The sequence below is a fragment of the Drosophila guanche genome, unplaced genomic scaffold, assembly GCF_900245975.1.
Source record: "Drosophila guanche unplaced genomic scaffold, DGUA_6, whole genome shotgun sequence".
NCBI lineage: Eukaryota > Metazoa > Arthropoda > Insecta > Diptera > Drosophilidae > Drosophila > Drosophila guanche.
In genome coordinates this window covers 17,127,532-17,142,164 of record NW_022995743.1, presented here as the reverse complement: position 1 = coordinate 17,142,164, position 14,633 = coordinate 17,127,532, and the positions used below count along the sequence as shown (strand labels likewise).

The 14,633-nt window shown below is 44.3% G+C and overlaps 4 protein-coding genes across 7 annotated transcripts; 2 read left to right on the top strand and 2 right to left on the bottom strand.

Moving 5' to 3' along the window:
- Window positions 1–369: 369 nt before the first annotated feature.
- Window positions 370–1,801, top strand: LOC117578631 (mitochondrial amidoxime-reducing component 1-like). The gene is made up of 4 exons (XM_034264237.1): window positions 370–486; window positions 550–1,169; window positions 1,242–1,528; window positions 1,603–1,801. Exons 1-4 carry the CDS (start codon window positions 480–482, stop codon window positions 1,706–1,708), a joined length of 1,020 nt encoding a protein of 339 aa, XP_034120128.1. The 5' UTR covers window positions 370–479; the 3' UTR covers window positions 1,709–1,801.
- On the bottom strand, window positions 1,751–3,327 carry LOC117578635 (vesicle-associated membrane protein 7). Of its 2 annotated transcripts, none has more exons than XM_034264242.1 (6): window positions 3,179–3,327; window positions 3,012–3,083; window positions 2,543–2,920; window positions 2,248–2,476; window positions 2,107–2,174; window positions 1,751–2,040 (listed from the first exon to the last, which is right to left on the bottom strand). In XM_034264242.1, exons 3-6 carry the CDS (start codon window positions 2,744–2,746, stop codon window positions 1,885–1,887), a joined length of 657 nt encoding a protein of 218 aa, XP_034120133.1. In that variant the 5' UTR covers window positions 2,747–2,920; window positions 3,012–3,083; window positions 3,179–3,327; the 3' UTR covers window positions 1,751–1,884. The 2 variants fall into 2 exon arrangements, with proteins under 2 accessions (XP_034120133.1, XP_034120132.1); XM_034264241.1 differs by having other exon boundaries at window positions 2,543–2,889.
- A 1,428-nt stretch (window positions 3,328–4,755) lies between these two features.
- Window positions 4,756–11,023, top strand: LOC117584730. Of its 3 annotated transcripts, none has more exons than XM_034273819.1 (5): window positions 4,756–5,152; window positions 5,219–5,687; window positions 5,748–7,108; window positions 9,299–10,588; window positions 10,640–11,023. In XM_034273819.1, the coding sequence occupies exons 1-5, from the start codon at window positions 5,035–5,037 to the stop codon at window positions 10,723–10,725; spliced, it is 3,324 nt and encodes a 1,107-aa protein (XP_034129710.1). In that variant the 5' UTR covers window positions 4,756–5,034; the 3' UTR covers window positions 10,726–11,023. The 3 variants fall into 3 exon arrangements, with proteins under 3 accessions (XP_034129710.1, XP_034129701.1, XP_034129692.1); XM_034273801.1 differs by lacking the exons at window positions 9,299–10,588; window positions 10,640–11,023 and adding exons at window positions 7,532–8,503; window positions 8,573–9,209 and having other exon boundaries at window positions 4,758–5,152; XM_034273810.1 differs by having other exon boundaries at window positions 9,299–11,023.
- LOC117584745 (beta-1,3-galactosyltransferase 1) lies at window positions 10,910–13,795 on the bottom strand. The gene is made up of 2 exons (XM_034273833.1): window positions 13,247–13,795; window positions 10,910–13,171 (listed from the first exon to the last, which is right to left on the bottom strand). Exons 1-2 carry the CDS (start codon window positions 13,524–13,526, stop codon window positions 12,060–12,062), a joined length of 1,392 nt encoding a protein of 463 aa, XP_034129724.1. The 5' UTR covers window positions 13,527–13,795; the 3' UTR covers window positions 10,910–12,059.
- Window positions 13,796–14,633: the final 838 nt, after the last annotated feature.

Sequence of the window (14,633 nt, the reverse complement as noted above, 5' to 3'; positions counted from 1 at the left end):
AGCGTGTTCCATAAGCCGCAAGTAGTGAGTATAGTCGAACTGTTAGGAGCGGTATTTAATTCTTAAAAGGTTATCCCAGATTATCCCATATGATCAGTACGAAGGGATATAGCCTTATTGACTAGGGTAATGCTAATTAATGGAGACGTTACGCTGTTACATACAGATACGTGAGCTCAGTATACCCCAATACCCTTCATTTATGACCCTGTCTACACATATCGATAGCCTGCACAGGGATGCACAATCCTATTTTTTGTCGGTAATAAATAAAATAAAAGGATAAACGGTGATTTTAAAAACAATATTAAATATTATTTTTAAAACCTGAATTGGATGATCAAATTTTTTCCAGACTTTTCGATAAGATCAACATACATATGTATGTATGTCTAATCTGTTGAGCTTTGAGCTTTTGGCGCAGATAAATCAACAGGTGTGATACATTTTGATACGTTCAGACATTTTATTTTAAGGCGATGGCATGTAAGTGAAAACACTTTGTTAGATCCCCAGTTGACTAAGTAAATGATAATCACATCATTGAAGCCAGCAGTTCCAGCTTGGACATTGGTCCGAAGACGCTCATCGGAGTGGGCATTGGCCTGGTTGTGGCGGGAGGGGCAAGCTATTTTCTGTACCGACGCTACCTGCAACACCGGGATGCTATGCCTGTGAATTGGAGGCGCGTGGGAACGCTACAGCAGATCAATTTATTTCCTGTCAAGTCCTGTGCTCCAGTCGACTTAGGGGCTGGCGTAGAGTACGACTGCGATGTTCTTGGATTGTCATACGAGGGAATACGCGATCGCACGCTAATGTTAATTGATGAAAATAACACAATGGTGACGGCACGGGGCTATCCTCATATGTTGTTAATCAAATCAAGAAAAGCCTCGGTGAATGGAATCGTATTCAGCGCACCGGGAATGCACGATTTGGAATTAGATTTCGAGAATTTGGAGAGTCCTGGCCAAGATTTGCATACATCCGTTTGGGGTGCACGAGTGGATGCAATGCTTTGTGGCGAACGGTTCAACAAATGGTTCTCTCAGTTCATCTTGAAAATGGAGACCGGTCTAAAGCTGGTGCACTATCCCTACCCGAAGGCCGTGAAAATCATCAACCCACGACTGAAGAACATGCCAGATATAACGCAAGCGGATTCGGTGGGTAGACAGCATAGTTCGCGGTACCAACAGTGATTAAGTATTTTTTTTTGTACAAAATAAACCGATCAGGGCGCTTTTAACGATGCGACAAGCTATATGCTCATGAATCTGTCATCGGTCGCCGATCTGAACACTCGGATTAAGAATCCCGTGGATCCGCTTCAATTTCGAGGTAACTTCGAGTTAAAAGCTGATATAGACGAGCCCTATGCGGAGGATCATTGGCAATGGGTTCGCATTGGTGACAAGGCCGTCTTTCGATCAGTGGCTCCCTGTACACGTTGCATTCTTCCGAATATTAATGTCAATACAGCGGAGCGGGACATTGACGGCGAACCTTTGAAGACGTTAAGAAGGTAGTAGAGTGATACAGTGTAGAGTCTACACAAACATATGAAATAACTTTGAATGCCTCTTTTTCTTTTATCAGCTTTCGCCTGTTCAACTATAGCTCCCCAGCACTGGGCATACATTTGGGTCTGAGGCAGCCAGGCAGGGTCAAGGCCAATGATGTTGTGTATGTTGGAGAGAAGTAAATTAATTTTTGAACATTTCGTCTGCTTATCGTATAAATATTCATGTATACACTCCAGTTTATTAAATAGAACATACATAGATAATGAAAGTAACTCATGTGTTTTATATGCAAATATACATCCGATCCGGCACGGTATAAACCTATAACAATTAAAACAATATCGTTGGCCATGCACTAAACGCATGACTGCCAGGCGAGACCGCCACAGGCCATGCTCACAATAACATAGACAATAAATATAATCACTATCCCAACCACAACATAGACACGAATATTCTTCCAAAACATCTGTCGCGCCAAATTTCGTGAAGCCTTGCGGAATGCAACCGACTGTAAATAAAGGCGCGAGTGCTGTTATAGCAAGCGATATATTTATCTTTGTTGAAATTAACTTACGTTATTGCTCAAGTTTTCTGTTTTATTGACGAGCAGCTCCAACTTTTCGCCCCGATCACGTAGACTGTCTATAATAAACAAGGAAACCGATACGGAGTATAAAGAAAATTGAAGCAATCATGATGGTTTCCAAGTGCTCACCAATATTTTTAACCATTATGTCTTTCAGTTCGTCTATCTGGCCATGAACACGAGAAATTGTATCAACATCACGCGACTGGCTGAAGTAGATCATCTGCTGGGAAAGTACTTGCGAGAACTCCGTATTCATGGCATAGGCGATAGCCGTGGCCACCTGCAGCCCATAAGTCTGTATGAATTTCTGCTTGATATCCGCCAGAAAAAAGAAAGCTCGATTTCGTTCAAACTCCTGTAAGTAGAGATAAGTAATAATTAATGTTAGTTTAGGATTAATTCCACAGTCCAATCAACATACATTGTCGGTAATGCACATGTAAACCAACTTGTTCTCGCATGTGTAGTGAATCAGATAGTCGCCGTGGGTGTAGGTCATCTTGTGGTTGTGCACCCCAATCCGTCCAATAATATGCTCCGTCACTTCGGCAAAGTTTCCAACGCACTCCGCAAACTTGGCAAGCACCGTGGTGCCGCGCGAGATGACACTATACAGTATCGGCATTATATGGTATCGGCTTTCTTATTTAGGGTGCGGTTGTATGCAAATCTCCGGTCACTGCACTTTCTCGCTCTTGCAGCTGCTGCTGCTCTGTTTATCTATGCAATAACAAAGACTTCTTACTGATGACGTGCTTTGCTCGGTCCCTGCGTTAGAATGCAACACACGAAGAGTAAGCTAATGAAATTAGTACAAAAAAGTGCATTCATGCATTATGAACATCAAGTTTTGTTTGGTTTGTAATTTGCATGAATGTTATGAAACTTACAGAACTATTTACACAGCTCCTGGGAAAAATATCGTGGTAACAAAAATTTGTAATGAAAGAGGAAACATGGATCTACAAGAAGAATTAACTAGTTTTATTTTTCGCGGATTAAGTCACGGTACTCTACTGTTTAAAAAGAGGGATTAGGTGGGCTCTTTTTTTCATACCATTTTATCTTCAAATCCGCGGTCTAACTGCACATATTTCGTTTTGCTATTTTGAATAACAATATGTTTATTTATTATTTATATTTATATTTATTTTTCAACTGCACAAAGAAAATAGCAACAATTGCTGACGCTTCGGATGCACCTATCGATAGCACTATCCCTCGCTTCGATTGCCCATAGCACTAGCTATACAGTTTGTAAATATATCAGTTCATGCAAGCAAACTGTCTCAGTTGAATTTGCGTTAAGAATACCCCAAAAAGCCTGGTGCGAATGTACATGCATACATATGTTTGCAAGTAATTTTTAGCTCTTGAAACATTTTGAATTTTATGTTTGTCTTCTGTGTTCTTTCAATTAGAATTGTTGAAATATGAGAAAAATATCACGAGATCAGAAAATCTAATTTTTGTAATACATTACTTGGTCATATATATTTGTAAAATGCAAAGAAAGGGGATAAACGTCTAAATATACAAACAAATAATGTATACCACAATACATACCACATGTGTGTACCACATACATACATACATACCATTCATATTACATATTACCAAATCATTTTATGAATACTTCTATATGTACATTAAAAATTAATATTATTTCTTACATATAAAAAATTATATATATTTATATTTATGCATACATCTGCCTTTAAATCTCTATGCTTATTCGCACAGTTGACGCTAAATACCCAGATGGAACCCTTTTCGAATTTATAGTCAAACCTAAAGTCAAATACATGTCCACCAACTGCTCGTGGGATACTCTCAGAGCAAATTCAACTGAGTGTGTTTGCCTGAACTGACATATCTATGTAGATACTGTATGGTTAGTGGCACCGCCGCTAGCAAACAATTTGTGCTCGACAAAATGTATTTTCGGTTTCATGAAAATATCATCCCTTATATATCCTGACGGGAACCATTTATCTGATCTGACTACGCTACACGCTGGCTGCTAAATTTTTTGTCGCACAAATATCAGGGATGATTTTCTATCGTTTCTATACGAATATCATCCCTGATTCGATCGACTAAAAATATAACTTTTCTGAGAAGTGGGCAAAAAGCCTTTTAACTATTTCTGGATTAAATGTACAGAAACACTTCTTTCTCCTTTACAAATTCCACAAGATGTATATTTTTTTGCACAGAACTGAATTCAAATTCAAAATGGCGCATTCTCTGTCTAGGTTCGTGTCTTAAAGGGTCTGCCATCAGTGGGAAAGAGACAACAAGTTGGTGGTAGAGTTGCCAAGTACGATCTACACAAACTTGTTTTTACTTTTTATTAAATATTTAGACTTTAATCCTGCTAAAGCAATTTCTACATATTTATATATTTAAAAAAATGTAAGCCATGGCTTAAATTGCAAATTGCAAGTCGCTAAAGTCGCTGTAAAAAATTATTTTTAATAATTTCAAGTACTTTTGTATAGTTATAAGGTTTTCAAGCTTTGACGATCATTTAGAGACCGATCCAACTATAATATCTTCACAAATTTGATATAGGTTCAAATCCGATTTTCTTTCCAATCCACTTCGTACAAAACCCGAAGGCGACGCCATGTTGAAATTTCAGACACTCTCGTGTGAAAAAATAATGTGCACTGTTGGGGTTGCGATTCGATGCCAAAATTGACAATTTTCAAAGTCTGTACAAAGATATTTTGTCCAGTCACAATTAAAAGATACGCGGCAGTGTTGCTCTAGTGTTTATGCAAAGAATCTCAGCGTCGCTTTGTTGTTATCGCTTGGTGGTGCTGCCGCCGCTGCCTGTCTGCCAGTGAGGACGGACGCCTTTGTAGAGAAATACATAATTTTGGCAATCAAATACTTGCACGTGGAATGGAATACACACCACAACGCCGCAACATGAGCCATACTCCAAACAATGAAGTGATGCTGGTCCCGGCCGCGACTCCTTCGCCATCGCCGCTGGCCAAACTCGATGTTGACTTTTCAGGTAAGCGAAGGCGGCGACTCCTGAGAACTGCTGATGCTCACACCGTACTTGTATTTTTTCGTCTAGGCTCGAACTATGAGATGCACTCGAGCCTTTCTGATGAGGAGCGTCGTTACTATCTAAAGGAGTTCCCGAGCGTGGACACGATCAACCAGCGGAAGGTGGACTGCACAGTATGCAAACTGCACATGGGCACTGCCCCTGGTTCGGAGGCAAGCATCAAGATGCACCCCATTCTGCGCGTAACGCACTGCGTCAAGTGTCACGAATTTTACAACAGTGGAGAGTTCTCAAAGGGCGAGGACGGTTCGGAGCTGTATTGTCGGTGGTGCGGTCAGGGCGGTGAGGTCTATTGTTGCTCCACATGTCCATATGTTTTCTGCAAGTCGTGCATCGTGAAGAATCTTTCTCGCGGCGTCATTAAAGACATTGAGCAGAACGAGAACTGGAACTGCTTTAGCTGCACTCCCAAGATCCTATGGCCCCTGCGGGCCCAGCACTGGGCCCTAGTCAACTACATCCAAACGCAGAAGCGGTGAGTGCTGTGCGGTGTGCTTTCTCTCTCATCAGATGTTGACGTTTTATATTCCTGCAGAGGCCTGCAGAGCCTGCAATTGCCCGAAAAGGAGGCGCGTCGCCAGATGACGCAGGACAACAGTTTGTGCTGCCGTCTGGCCAAGGCTAAGTCCAACAACCTCTCCGATTCCGCTGAGAGCCTTGAATCAACCACTTCGAAGCGCAGCCACAACAGTTCTGTGAGCTCTGCGAAGAAGGGCTCGTCATCAAAGCTGCAAGGTCCGCCCACCAAGCGTCCCAAGGCGTCAAACGACGAAGTCGTCTGTACGCCCGACTTGCTGACCATGCTGGAGCCCGACTGTCAGATTTCCATGCCCCAAAAGCCGGCAGCGCGTCTCCCGGTCTTACCGGCTAACATTACAAAAACGCCAAGGATTGTCACCGTGCAACAAAACTATACCGAACCCAGTCCCAGTCCCAGTCCCAGCAGCAATGGTAAAAGTCCACCCCGAATCAGCTTGCCTCCCCCTCTGGTACTGAGTGGCTCGGGAGTTCGGTATCGCCAAAGTTCACCGGCCAGTGTTGTGCGTCGCACCGTGGTGCCCAATAGCGTTAGGAACACTGGGCCCGTCTTCCACACTATCAACGGGTTCCGGGTGGATCTGAACAGCGCCGCGCAGCAGGACTCGTACCGGCTGCCCAATGGACGGCTCATCCAGGTCAAGCGCCAGATGCCCCTTGGCAGTCAGCCCGCAACCGCTTTGACACCGCCCACTCCGATGTCTGTGGGTCCACTGGGTCAGGTCCTAATTCGACCCCGTTCTCTCGCAGCCGCTCCGCCAACCATTCGCCAAGTTCACAGCAGCAGCACTAACAGCAGCCCAGGCGGCACTCCACCATCCGTGGCCTCCAACATTGGCAACAATATGGGGATCTGCAATCCGCAGATTAATCAACAGCAGCGAGCTCCTCAAGGTGTGCGCGTTGGAAATATAAGCCAGACAAGTGCCAGTGGCAGTGTAAATGCCAATGTCAATGCCAATGCCAGTGGCGGACCTTTACCGACGCTGGGTAACGCTAATGGAGGAGAAGGGACTCTGATATACGCGGTGCAACCGAACAAGGCACCTGCATTGATGCGCCACGTGTTCCCCAATAGCTCCATTGGACAGGCGCGCGCCCAGCTGCAGGAGCAGATATTCAATGCCATGGACATTTGCACACATCTCACCGGAAAAGTAATCTCTCTGACCCATTCGAATGCATACAATCAGGCGCGCAGCTATATGGATCTTAAGGAGCTGTACATTCATATGTCCTACCTTATGACCTATGCTATCGGACGCTTCAAGCATCTGCAGGATAAGTGTCTGGTCGATATGCGTGACATGGGCTTCAAGAACGATGCCAACAGTCTGGAGAACGGCCAGTTGGCTGCTGGTAAGTCCCTGCCAAACCTCTCTACCTTCTTAAAATTAAAGCACCGTTTGGTAGCCACCTGGCTCTAAATAAATTGAAAGGGGGCCGGAGTATCTCTATTATTGTCTTTGGAGAATATTTTTCGACACATGGACGGGCGTTGTCAGTTGTTCGTTTTAGCCGTTATTCATTGTTCGGGTTTGTGCGCGAGTGTTCATTTCTGAATTTGAGCTTGTTGAAGAGCAATGAGAGGAAAGTAAGTAAGTATCCTGTGTTCCACTGATTGTCTGTTTAGGGAAAACTGCAAGTTCCATTCCTTGGCTGCGATAGCGATTGGTTTTAGCTTGGTCCATGTGTTTGCAAAATACTATCCAAAGAGGCAATGGAATAGAACCCAAAAGCAGTTTTTCCCTAAACGTTAATCTATTTTTTGTGTGCTTCCAGCCGTCGACTATGTCTGCTTTGGCCAAATTGACGACGTGGATCTCTTCAACACAGGCTGCAACAGCTTCCACAATCAAGTGTACGAATACCGCAAGAGTCTGCACGCGAATCTCAAGGAGGGAGAAGACTGCGAGCCCCTGCCTCCTCTGATGCCCCTGGGAGTGCGAGCCGAGGGTGATCCCATTGACGAGGAAGATCCAGAAAAGGAGAACGAGAATACCAGTACATTCGAGGCGGTGCCCAGCAAGAACAATGACAACGATGTCGATAGCTGCGATTTTGACGAGCCCGATGATTTGGATGACGATTTGGACGATGATAATGATGACCTGGACAGCGAGGACCTCGGTGAACTGGGCACCGAGGAGAGCATGAATCGCAACGAACAGGCTCACGCCTACGACCGTAAGCTGACACGACTGCTGCGTGAGTATCCCTCGATCTGGTGCACCCATCACCCGGACTACGGCAAAATGGAGGTCACGCGTAAGCAGTGGCGTGTCATAGCCAGCCACTTTCCACGCGGCGACGATATCAAGCTTCGCTGGAAGAACGTGCGCAAACGCTATGTGCGCATCGAGCGCCGCAACCGTCTGGGGAAGCGCTTCAAGGGCTACTTTGACAAGGCAACCAACTATCTGGCCAACAGAGATCTGCCGCGCAGCCAGTGGCTGGAGGTGGACTGTGGCGAGGACGATGGGGATGGCTTCGAGCGAAAGCAACTGGACGTCATTGAAAACACCATGGACAAGGATCTCGGAGCAAGGCAAACAAGGCACACGAAGGAGACGCAGGAGATGCGGAAGCCGGTGAAGGCGAGACAAGTGCCCGTGCGCGACATTGACATGCGCATCATCAACTTTGCCAAGAGCCATCCCGTGCTGTGGCGCAAGTCGGCCGATCCCGAGTTCAATAGCATTGACGAGCAGACACGGAAGTCGCTGTGGCTAAATTTTTGTAAATCGGCAACCAGTGAGTAGTCCTCTAGAGGGGCAACGTTCACAGGTGGACAGTTAATCAGTGTTTCTTTCACTTTTCAAGACTATCCATGCGATTACCTGGTGGGCCGCTGGCAACAAATGTTCGAAATGTTCAAGACCTTCCGCCTAAGGACCATCAAGGACGAAAAAGTCCATGTCAACCTACAGCTGAAGTATTCGAAATATTTGGCCAGCTTGTTCTTTCTCCATAAAATCGATGAGCAGGACTTGCGCGATGAATTTGAGCCGCAGCAGGATTGTGTACAGAACGAAAATAAGTCCGGCAGCAAGTTGAAGCAAATGGCCGATGACAATCAGTTTGCCCAGCAGCTGGTGCTGGCCATGCGCGCCTACCCCACTCTGTGGAATCCGCGTCATGCTGACTACAATGATGTGGGTGCCCGCGAGCGCCTTTGGCCCGAGGTGGCCCGGCGTCTTCCACGCTTCAAGCGAGACGCCCAGACATGCAAGCAGCGCTGGCAAATGGCCAAATTCGCTTATGAGTGCTATTGCCGCGAGCTGAATCGACAGCCTCAGCCCAATGAAACGACTCTGCAAAAACTGCGCTTGAACTTTCCCCTGGAGGAGATGCGTTTCCTTAATATTTAATTCCCATTTCATTCCAGTCAATGCCAATCTAAACATAGTTTATGTATAACCATACTAATAAGATCGAATAAAGAAATTTCCAACCTCTGTTTGATTGCGCCATTCAATGAATTTTTATGCTACTCAAATCTGATCGAAACAAAGATGAATTTTTGTTAATTTTGATTGTCTCTTGCAGAGAAACAAGCCAGTGATGACGAGGATAACGAGATCGAGATTGTGGAGCCCAAGACGGACACCATCACCATTGATTCCGACAACGAGGACGAGGCGTGCTTGCTCTCTAGCAGCAAGAAGATTATGAAGATAACTTCTGTTTCGTCTCATTCTCCGAAGATAGATGTTCCGAAGAGGGAAGTCATGGAAGTACTGCCGAGTGAGGCCGATATGGCAGCCTTTAGCTCAACAATATTAGCCAGTCTTCTCGAAGTGGAAATTACTGAGGGCACTGCCGAGCTCAAGAATGTTTCGCCAGGACACAAAAAGCAGCCTCGTAAGAAGACAACGAACAGGCCGAATCCTGCATTGCTCCAATTGGAGCGCCAGCGCATGGAGGAGATAAAGCTCACCGATGCCAAGCTAAAAAAAAAAGTCGTGGTCAAGTTGCGACGAGCAGAGGAAGAGTTTGAGGTGGCCCGTAAATGGGCTAAGAACTGCGATAAGCAGGCCAAGAGGGACCGCCAGGCTCAGCAGGCAAAGCCCGACGCTGAGGAAAACCCACTTACCGGACCCAAAGAGCCAATTTCTATCGAAGTAGTAAAAGGACCTGAACACTGTATTAATGGGGGGTCCAGCCCACGTAACCCAGTAGCTGACAAAGAAACGGAAAAGCCTGAGGCACCCCAAGAAACTAGCAGCAAGAATGACAAATCAGACGACCCAAAAAAAGAGATTGCAAATGATGATTACCTAAAAATAGGAGATGCATCAGACAGGCAGCACGAGAAAGATGACTCTGAAGCTCAAGCCGAAACTGAACCTCAACCCGAGCCAGCAGCTGAAGCGGAAGCGCAAGACGAAGTTCAATCCAAACCTGATGCTGTTGATGAGCACAACAAAAATGAAATCTTTAGTACTAATCCAGTTGAAGGTGATGACATGCAATGGCTACAGTCCGAAACGGATGCTGTGAAGGATAAATCAATGGACACTTCCACTGAAAACCTTGCTGATGTGCCGCTGGAAAGCATGGACAAAAACGTCCCCATTGAAAAAACTGAACAAAGAAAAGATGAAGTAGGGGAAGAAGATGAATCAAAGGATCTGGATGGTATTGGAGTGAGTGACCCAGCCAAAGATCTCTCTCCCATAGCATCTACACCTGAAGCTAAAGCGTTTAAAGACAAGGAAAATGAGATGACAGTTGCGGATATAAATCCTGAAATTGTAGCTTCCGATACTGACTCAGCCACGTTGGGAATGCCATTGCCAGAACCCATCCTTAATGATGATCAAAACGAGGAGATCTGTAAGTACCCGCGTGAATCTGAACCCATAACGGAGACCGAAGCTGTTGCAGGTTTCAACGAGAATGTCGAATGGAAATTGACACCATCGGACGAGCCTTCCTCTAATGGGACTGCAACTGGACAACTCATTGGTTAGTTTGTGGAGATCATTCAAGATCCTGACCACGACTTTGCATAAAGCATTGACATCATGGATATTAAAATCACATTAGTAACTTATACTCTGTGTATATAATACTTTAATGATCCAATGAGATACAAGAAAACTTCAAATAATTTGTTTAGTAACTTAAATTTTGGTTTAAATTAACTTAAACTTGTTTTATATATAGCACATATATTTGGCATTCATTCTTTCTTTAGTAAGTTTATATTTATGATACACAAATGTACAAAGTGAATGAATATTTATCATGTTATATTCTTGAGAAGCTACCCCAATTAATTCAGATTAGTTTGACGACCACTCTGTTCTTTCTTTCTGTTCTTTAATAAACTGTTATGGCCTCCAATTACACTTATATTGGACATACAAATTTGTATGGTTCTTTCACACCGGAATCAGTGACATGTTTGCTTATAGCTTTCCCATTCTGTATAGCTATGTGCATAAGAAGACATCGCATTTAATCAATCCTTCATTGTTATATTCTCGAAACACTAACAAGGCCTGCCCGTCATCAGAGCGATCTGAAGATCTAGTAGTACTAGAAGTACTTACGATACGAGTTTTTGTGTCTGCTCCATTTATGAATTTGTTTATGAGTATATCTAATATCAGCAACTGAACAGGAGAGCAAACAAGCCAGTAGAAATTATTTAGTACTTAGGGTATTAATTGATATTAAGTAAATATATTTTGTAAGTTGTAAGCTATTATATGAATACAAATAAAATCTTAAACACCTAGTGCCTGTCTTTTTATTTAATTTGATTCGAGTGGTCAAGGCTCAAGGGTCAACACGTCGGAAGCTTTGAACGGAGGATTACATTTACGAGTACATACTATTCATCTATGTGATATATCTTATGTGCAATACTTTTAACGTTGATATGGATTGATGGAGATTCTGCTCACTCTAATCTCATTCGATGGATTCACAACATAACGGCTTCCCATTAAATACGATGCGAGAGAAGAGGAGTTTATCATTAGATGGGAATAGCACGAGCTCAATATTCGCTGCAATCTTCAATGCCACCGGGTAAACAATAATACAAACGCTATATATATGAGTGGTTTGATAATATAATAATATATCTCGTTTCATATGTGCGGGCATATCAGACGTTGTGTTAGAGTATTCTATTAATTATAATTTCAGGAACATAAAGTGGATTCTCGTGAGTTATAATAACAAACTGTGCGGTGTGTATAAATAAACATTATGAAGTATTTTTGGGTCTTTACAAAGTTGGGGCGAGTAGAACATATAGTCTCATACAAGCCTGTCTTGGGAGCGCATATTACTAACAACTTGGACGCTTGTGCAGTCGCATGTGGTTGAAGTATTTACCTGGCGGCGGGCACCTGATCTTGTAGTCGGACACATAGTTCCAGGCCTCCACCATTGTGTCGTCCTTCAGCTGATGTTGCGTAATGCTGCCTTTGTAGGCGCACAAATGCTTTGAGTGGGCGAAACTGAAGAGCGGGTGATGATGTCGCTTGATGTGGGCATGCTGTGCGCAAAGCCCTGTGATGTAGACGTCCTCCAAGTACACAAGCGTCGTGTTCAGAGAAGCCTCGTACAGCCGTTGCACCACATCAATAGAGAGAAGGTACCCGGCTCCGGACAAATACTTTGGATAGGACTCCGGCGGATACATATAGGAGGGCATGTACCACTTGCTGCTAACATCGTTCACGGGCACCACGTTGCAGAACTGGTGTCCGTACATCACCTCGTTGGTGTCGTTCAGTCGATTCTGCGGCGACTTCACCAGGTACGTGTATCGATCATGATAGTCCAAAGTATCGTTGTAGAGCGGAACGGAGCCGCCTAGCAGAAAGTGCAGCAGATTGGGGACATTTACAAAGGTGTCGTCGTCGCACTTGAGAAAGTACGCGGTGCTGTTAGCGCAGCTCCGGCTTATGTGTTTCAAGGCCATCACCGACTTGAGTGTTAGATTGTTGTAGCTATCGACGAAGCTCTCCTGAATAATATCGTTGTACTGCTCCGCCTCGCTGTGAACTCTAGATAACGTTTCGTTACCCTCAAGGGACTCGTACTTGCTGCGGCCCACAATGAAGACAACGCGGACGGAGGCTGACAGTGAATCACCCTCTCCGCTTAGGTAATCGGCATACAACTTCAGGCGCGCCGGCATCGGTGGCAAGTAGTTTCCCTTGAGATGGCCATGCATCTTCACAAATGCTCCGTAGTTGAACTCCGAGGTGTTTCCCCAGGTCTCGCGTATTGTCTGCCGTTGAACAAAGTTGCCCAGGCTGGTGCAAACGGCGATTACCAGGAAGGTCTTGTTGCGACAAAACTCCCGCGGCACAATAAGCGCCGTCTCCTGCACTGGGTCTATGTAGTCGCCTATGCTCCGGGAGGTCTCCAGTGTCCAGTCCGGTAAACCCACTGGCAACGCAAAAGTAAAAAGAAAACACGGGGATCAATACAATAGAGCTATGCATCCCTAGGCGCTTCTCTTACCTCGACGTTTGTGCACATCCATGTACATCAATGGCAGGTAGACAAGGAGTAGCAGGAAAATAAATGATGCCATAAGAGTGTAACATCCCAGCCGACGCAAACTTCTTGGAAGAGGCAAGCGCGGTCGCCACTGCAGCTTCGTGGCTCCTTGTCCTCGCTTGCCCTTGGGCTGCCTTGTAGTTGTCTCTTCATCGGACACAGATGCCGTCGACCCGGAACTAACGGAAGAGTCCGCCAACAGAGCACACTGCTCTTCATGCCCGCTCCATGCGTTATTCATTTGCTCTTTTGTTGTTTAATCTCCCTTTGGTCGGCGTTCGCTTTGTCTGCATTTCAGGTGTTCCATTGCATTTTTTCAATGCCAACTATTAATCCAAGCAGCAGCAGCGGCAGCAGCAGCACTGAATGAAGTGTCTATAAATCTTTAATTAACAGCTCTGCGGCCGGCAAATTTCACTAATATTTGCGATTCGATTCAATTCACGCAATAGGCAGCAACAATCACATGAAATTTGATAAAAGTGCCGTTCTGCTGATTACACACTCGCCAACACAAGTTCATGTACACACAGACATGACAGCATTTAAGGTGAGAGCTCCCAGAGGTCTTAGGCATGGGAGCTGTCTGATTCGGTGCACGACAAGCGCCTGGGCGAATGGTCGTTGGTCGACTGGGAGCTTTTCATGGTCTGGACTTTAGATTGTTAGCTATAAGTACAATATATTGTTATATAATAATATCATATTATTATATTTTATTACCTTATAAAACAAATGTTTTTTTCAGCTCTTACGTAATTATTTTTTTATGTACTCGTCTCTAAAATTTTGTAGAGAAATATCTCAAAGATAGAATATATATTTATTATAGACGGTACTTGAAGAGTAAATAGGGTATATTGTATTTGTGCAAAAAGTAAATGTATGTAACGCACAGAAGGAAATGTTTGCGACCCCATAAAGTATATATATTCTTGAAAAATTAAAAAGTAAGAATATACTGCAAGCACGTGGGGAGCATAACCTCTACGCCAGGTAAGTATTGGAGCAACACTGTAACAAGTTACATAAAAAAATATATATATTCTTGATCGTCTGGATCTCAGAGACCATAAAAGCTAGAGCCACCAAATTTTGCATCCAGACTTCCGTATGCTCACACTGTTACAAGTGTATTTCAAAAATGGGCCCAAACCCACAATTTTGAAGATAACAGAAAACTAAAAACGCCATTCCGTAGGGAATGACCATATGTATCAGCTCACCAAATTGGGATCCGATAGCCACAATGAAGAAATTAATTTGCAGTGGCTAAACCCGCCCTGTCCCGCAGCTTTTCTTGTTCTTTTCACATTCTCTCATTCACACTCTGCTTCTGCTTCACTCG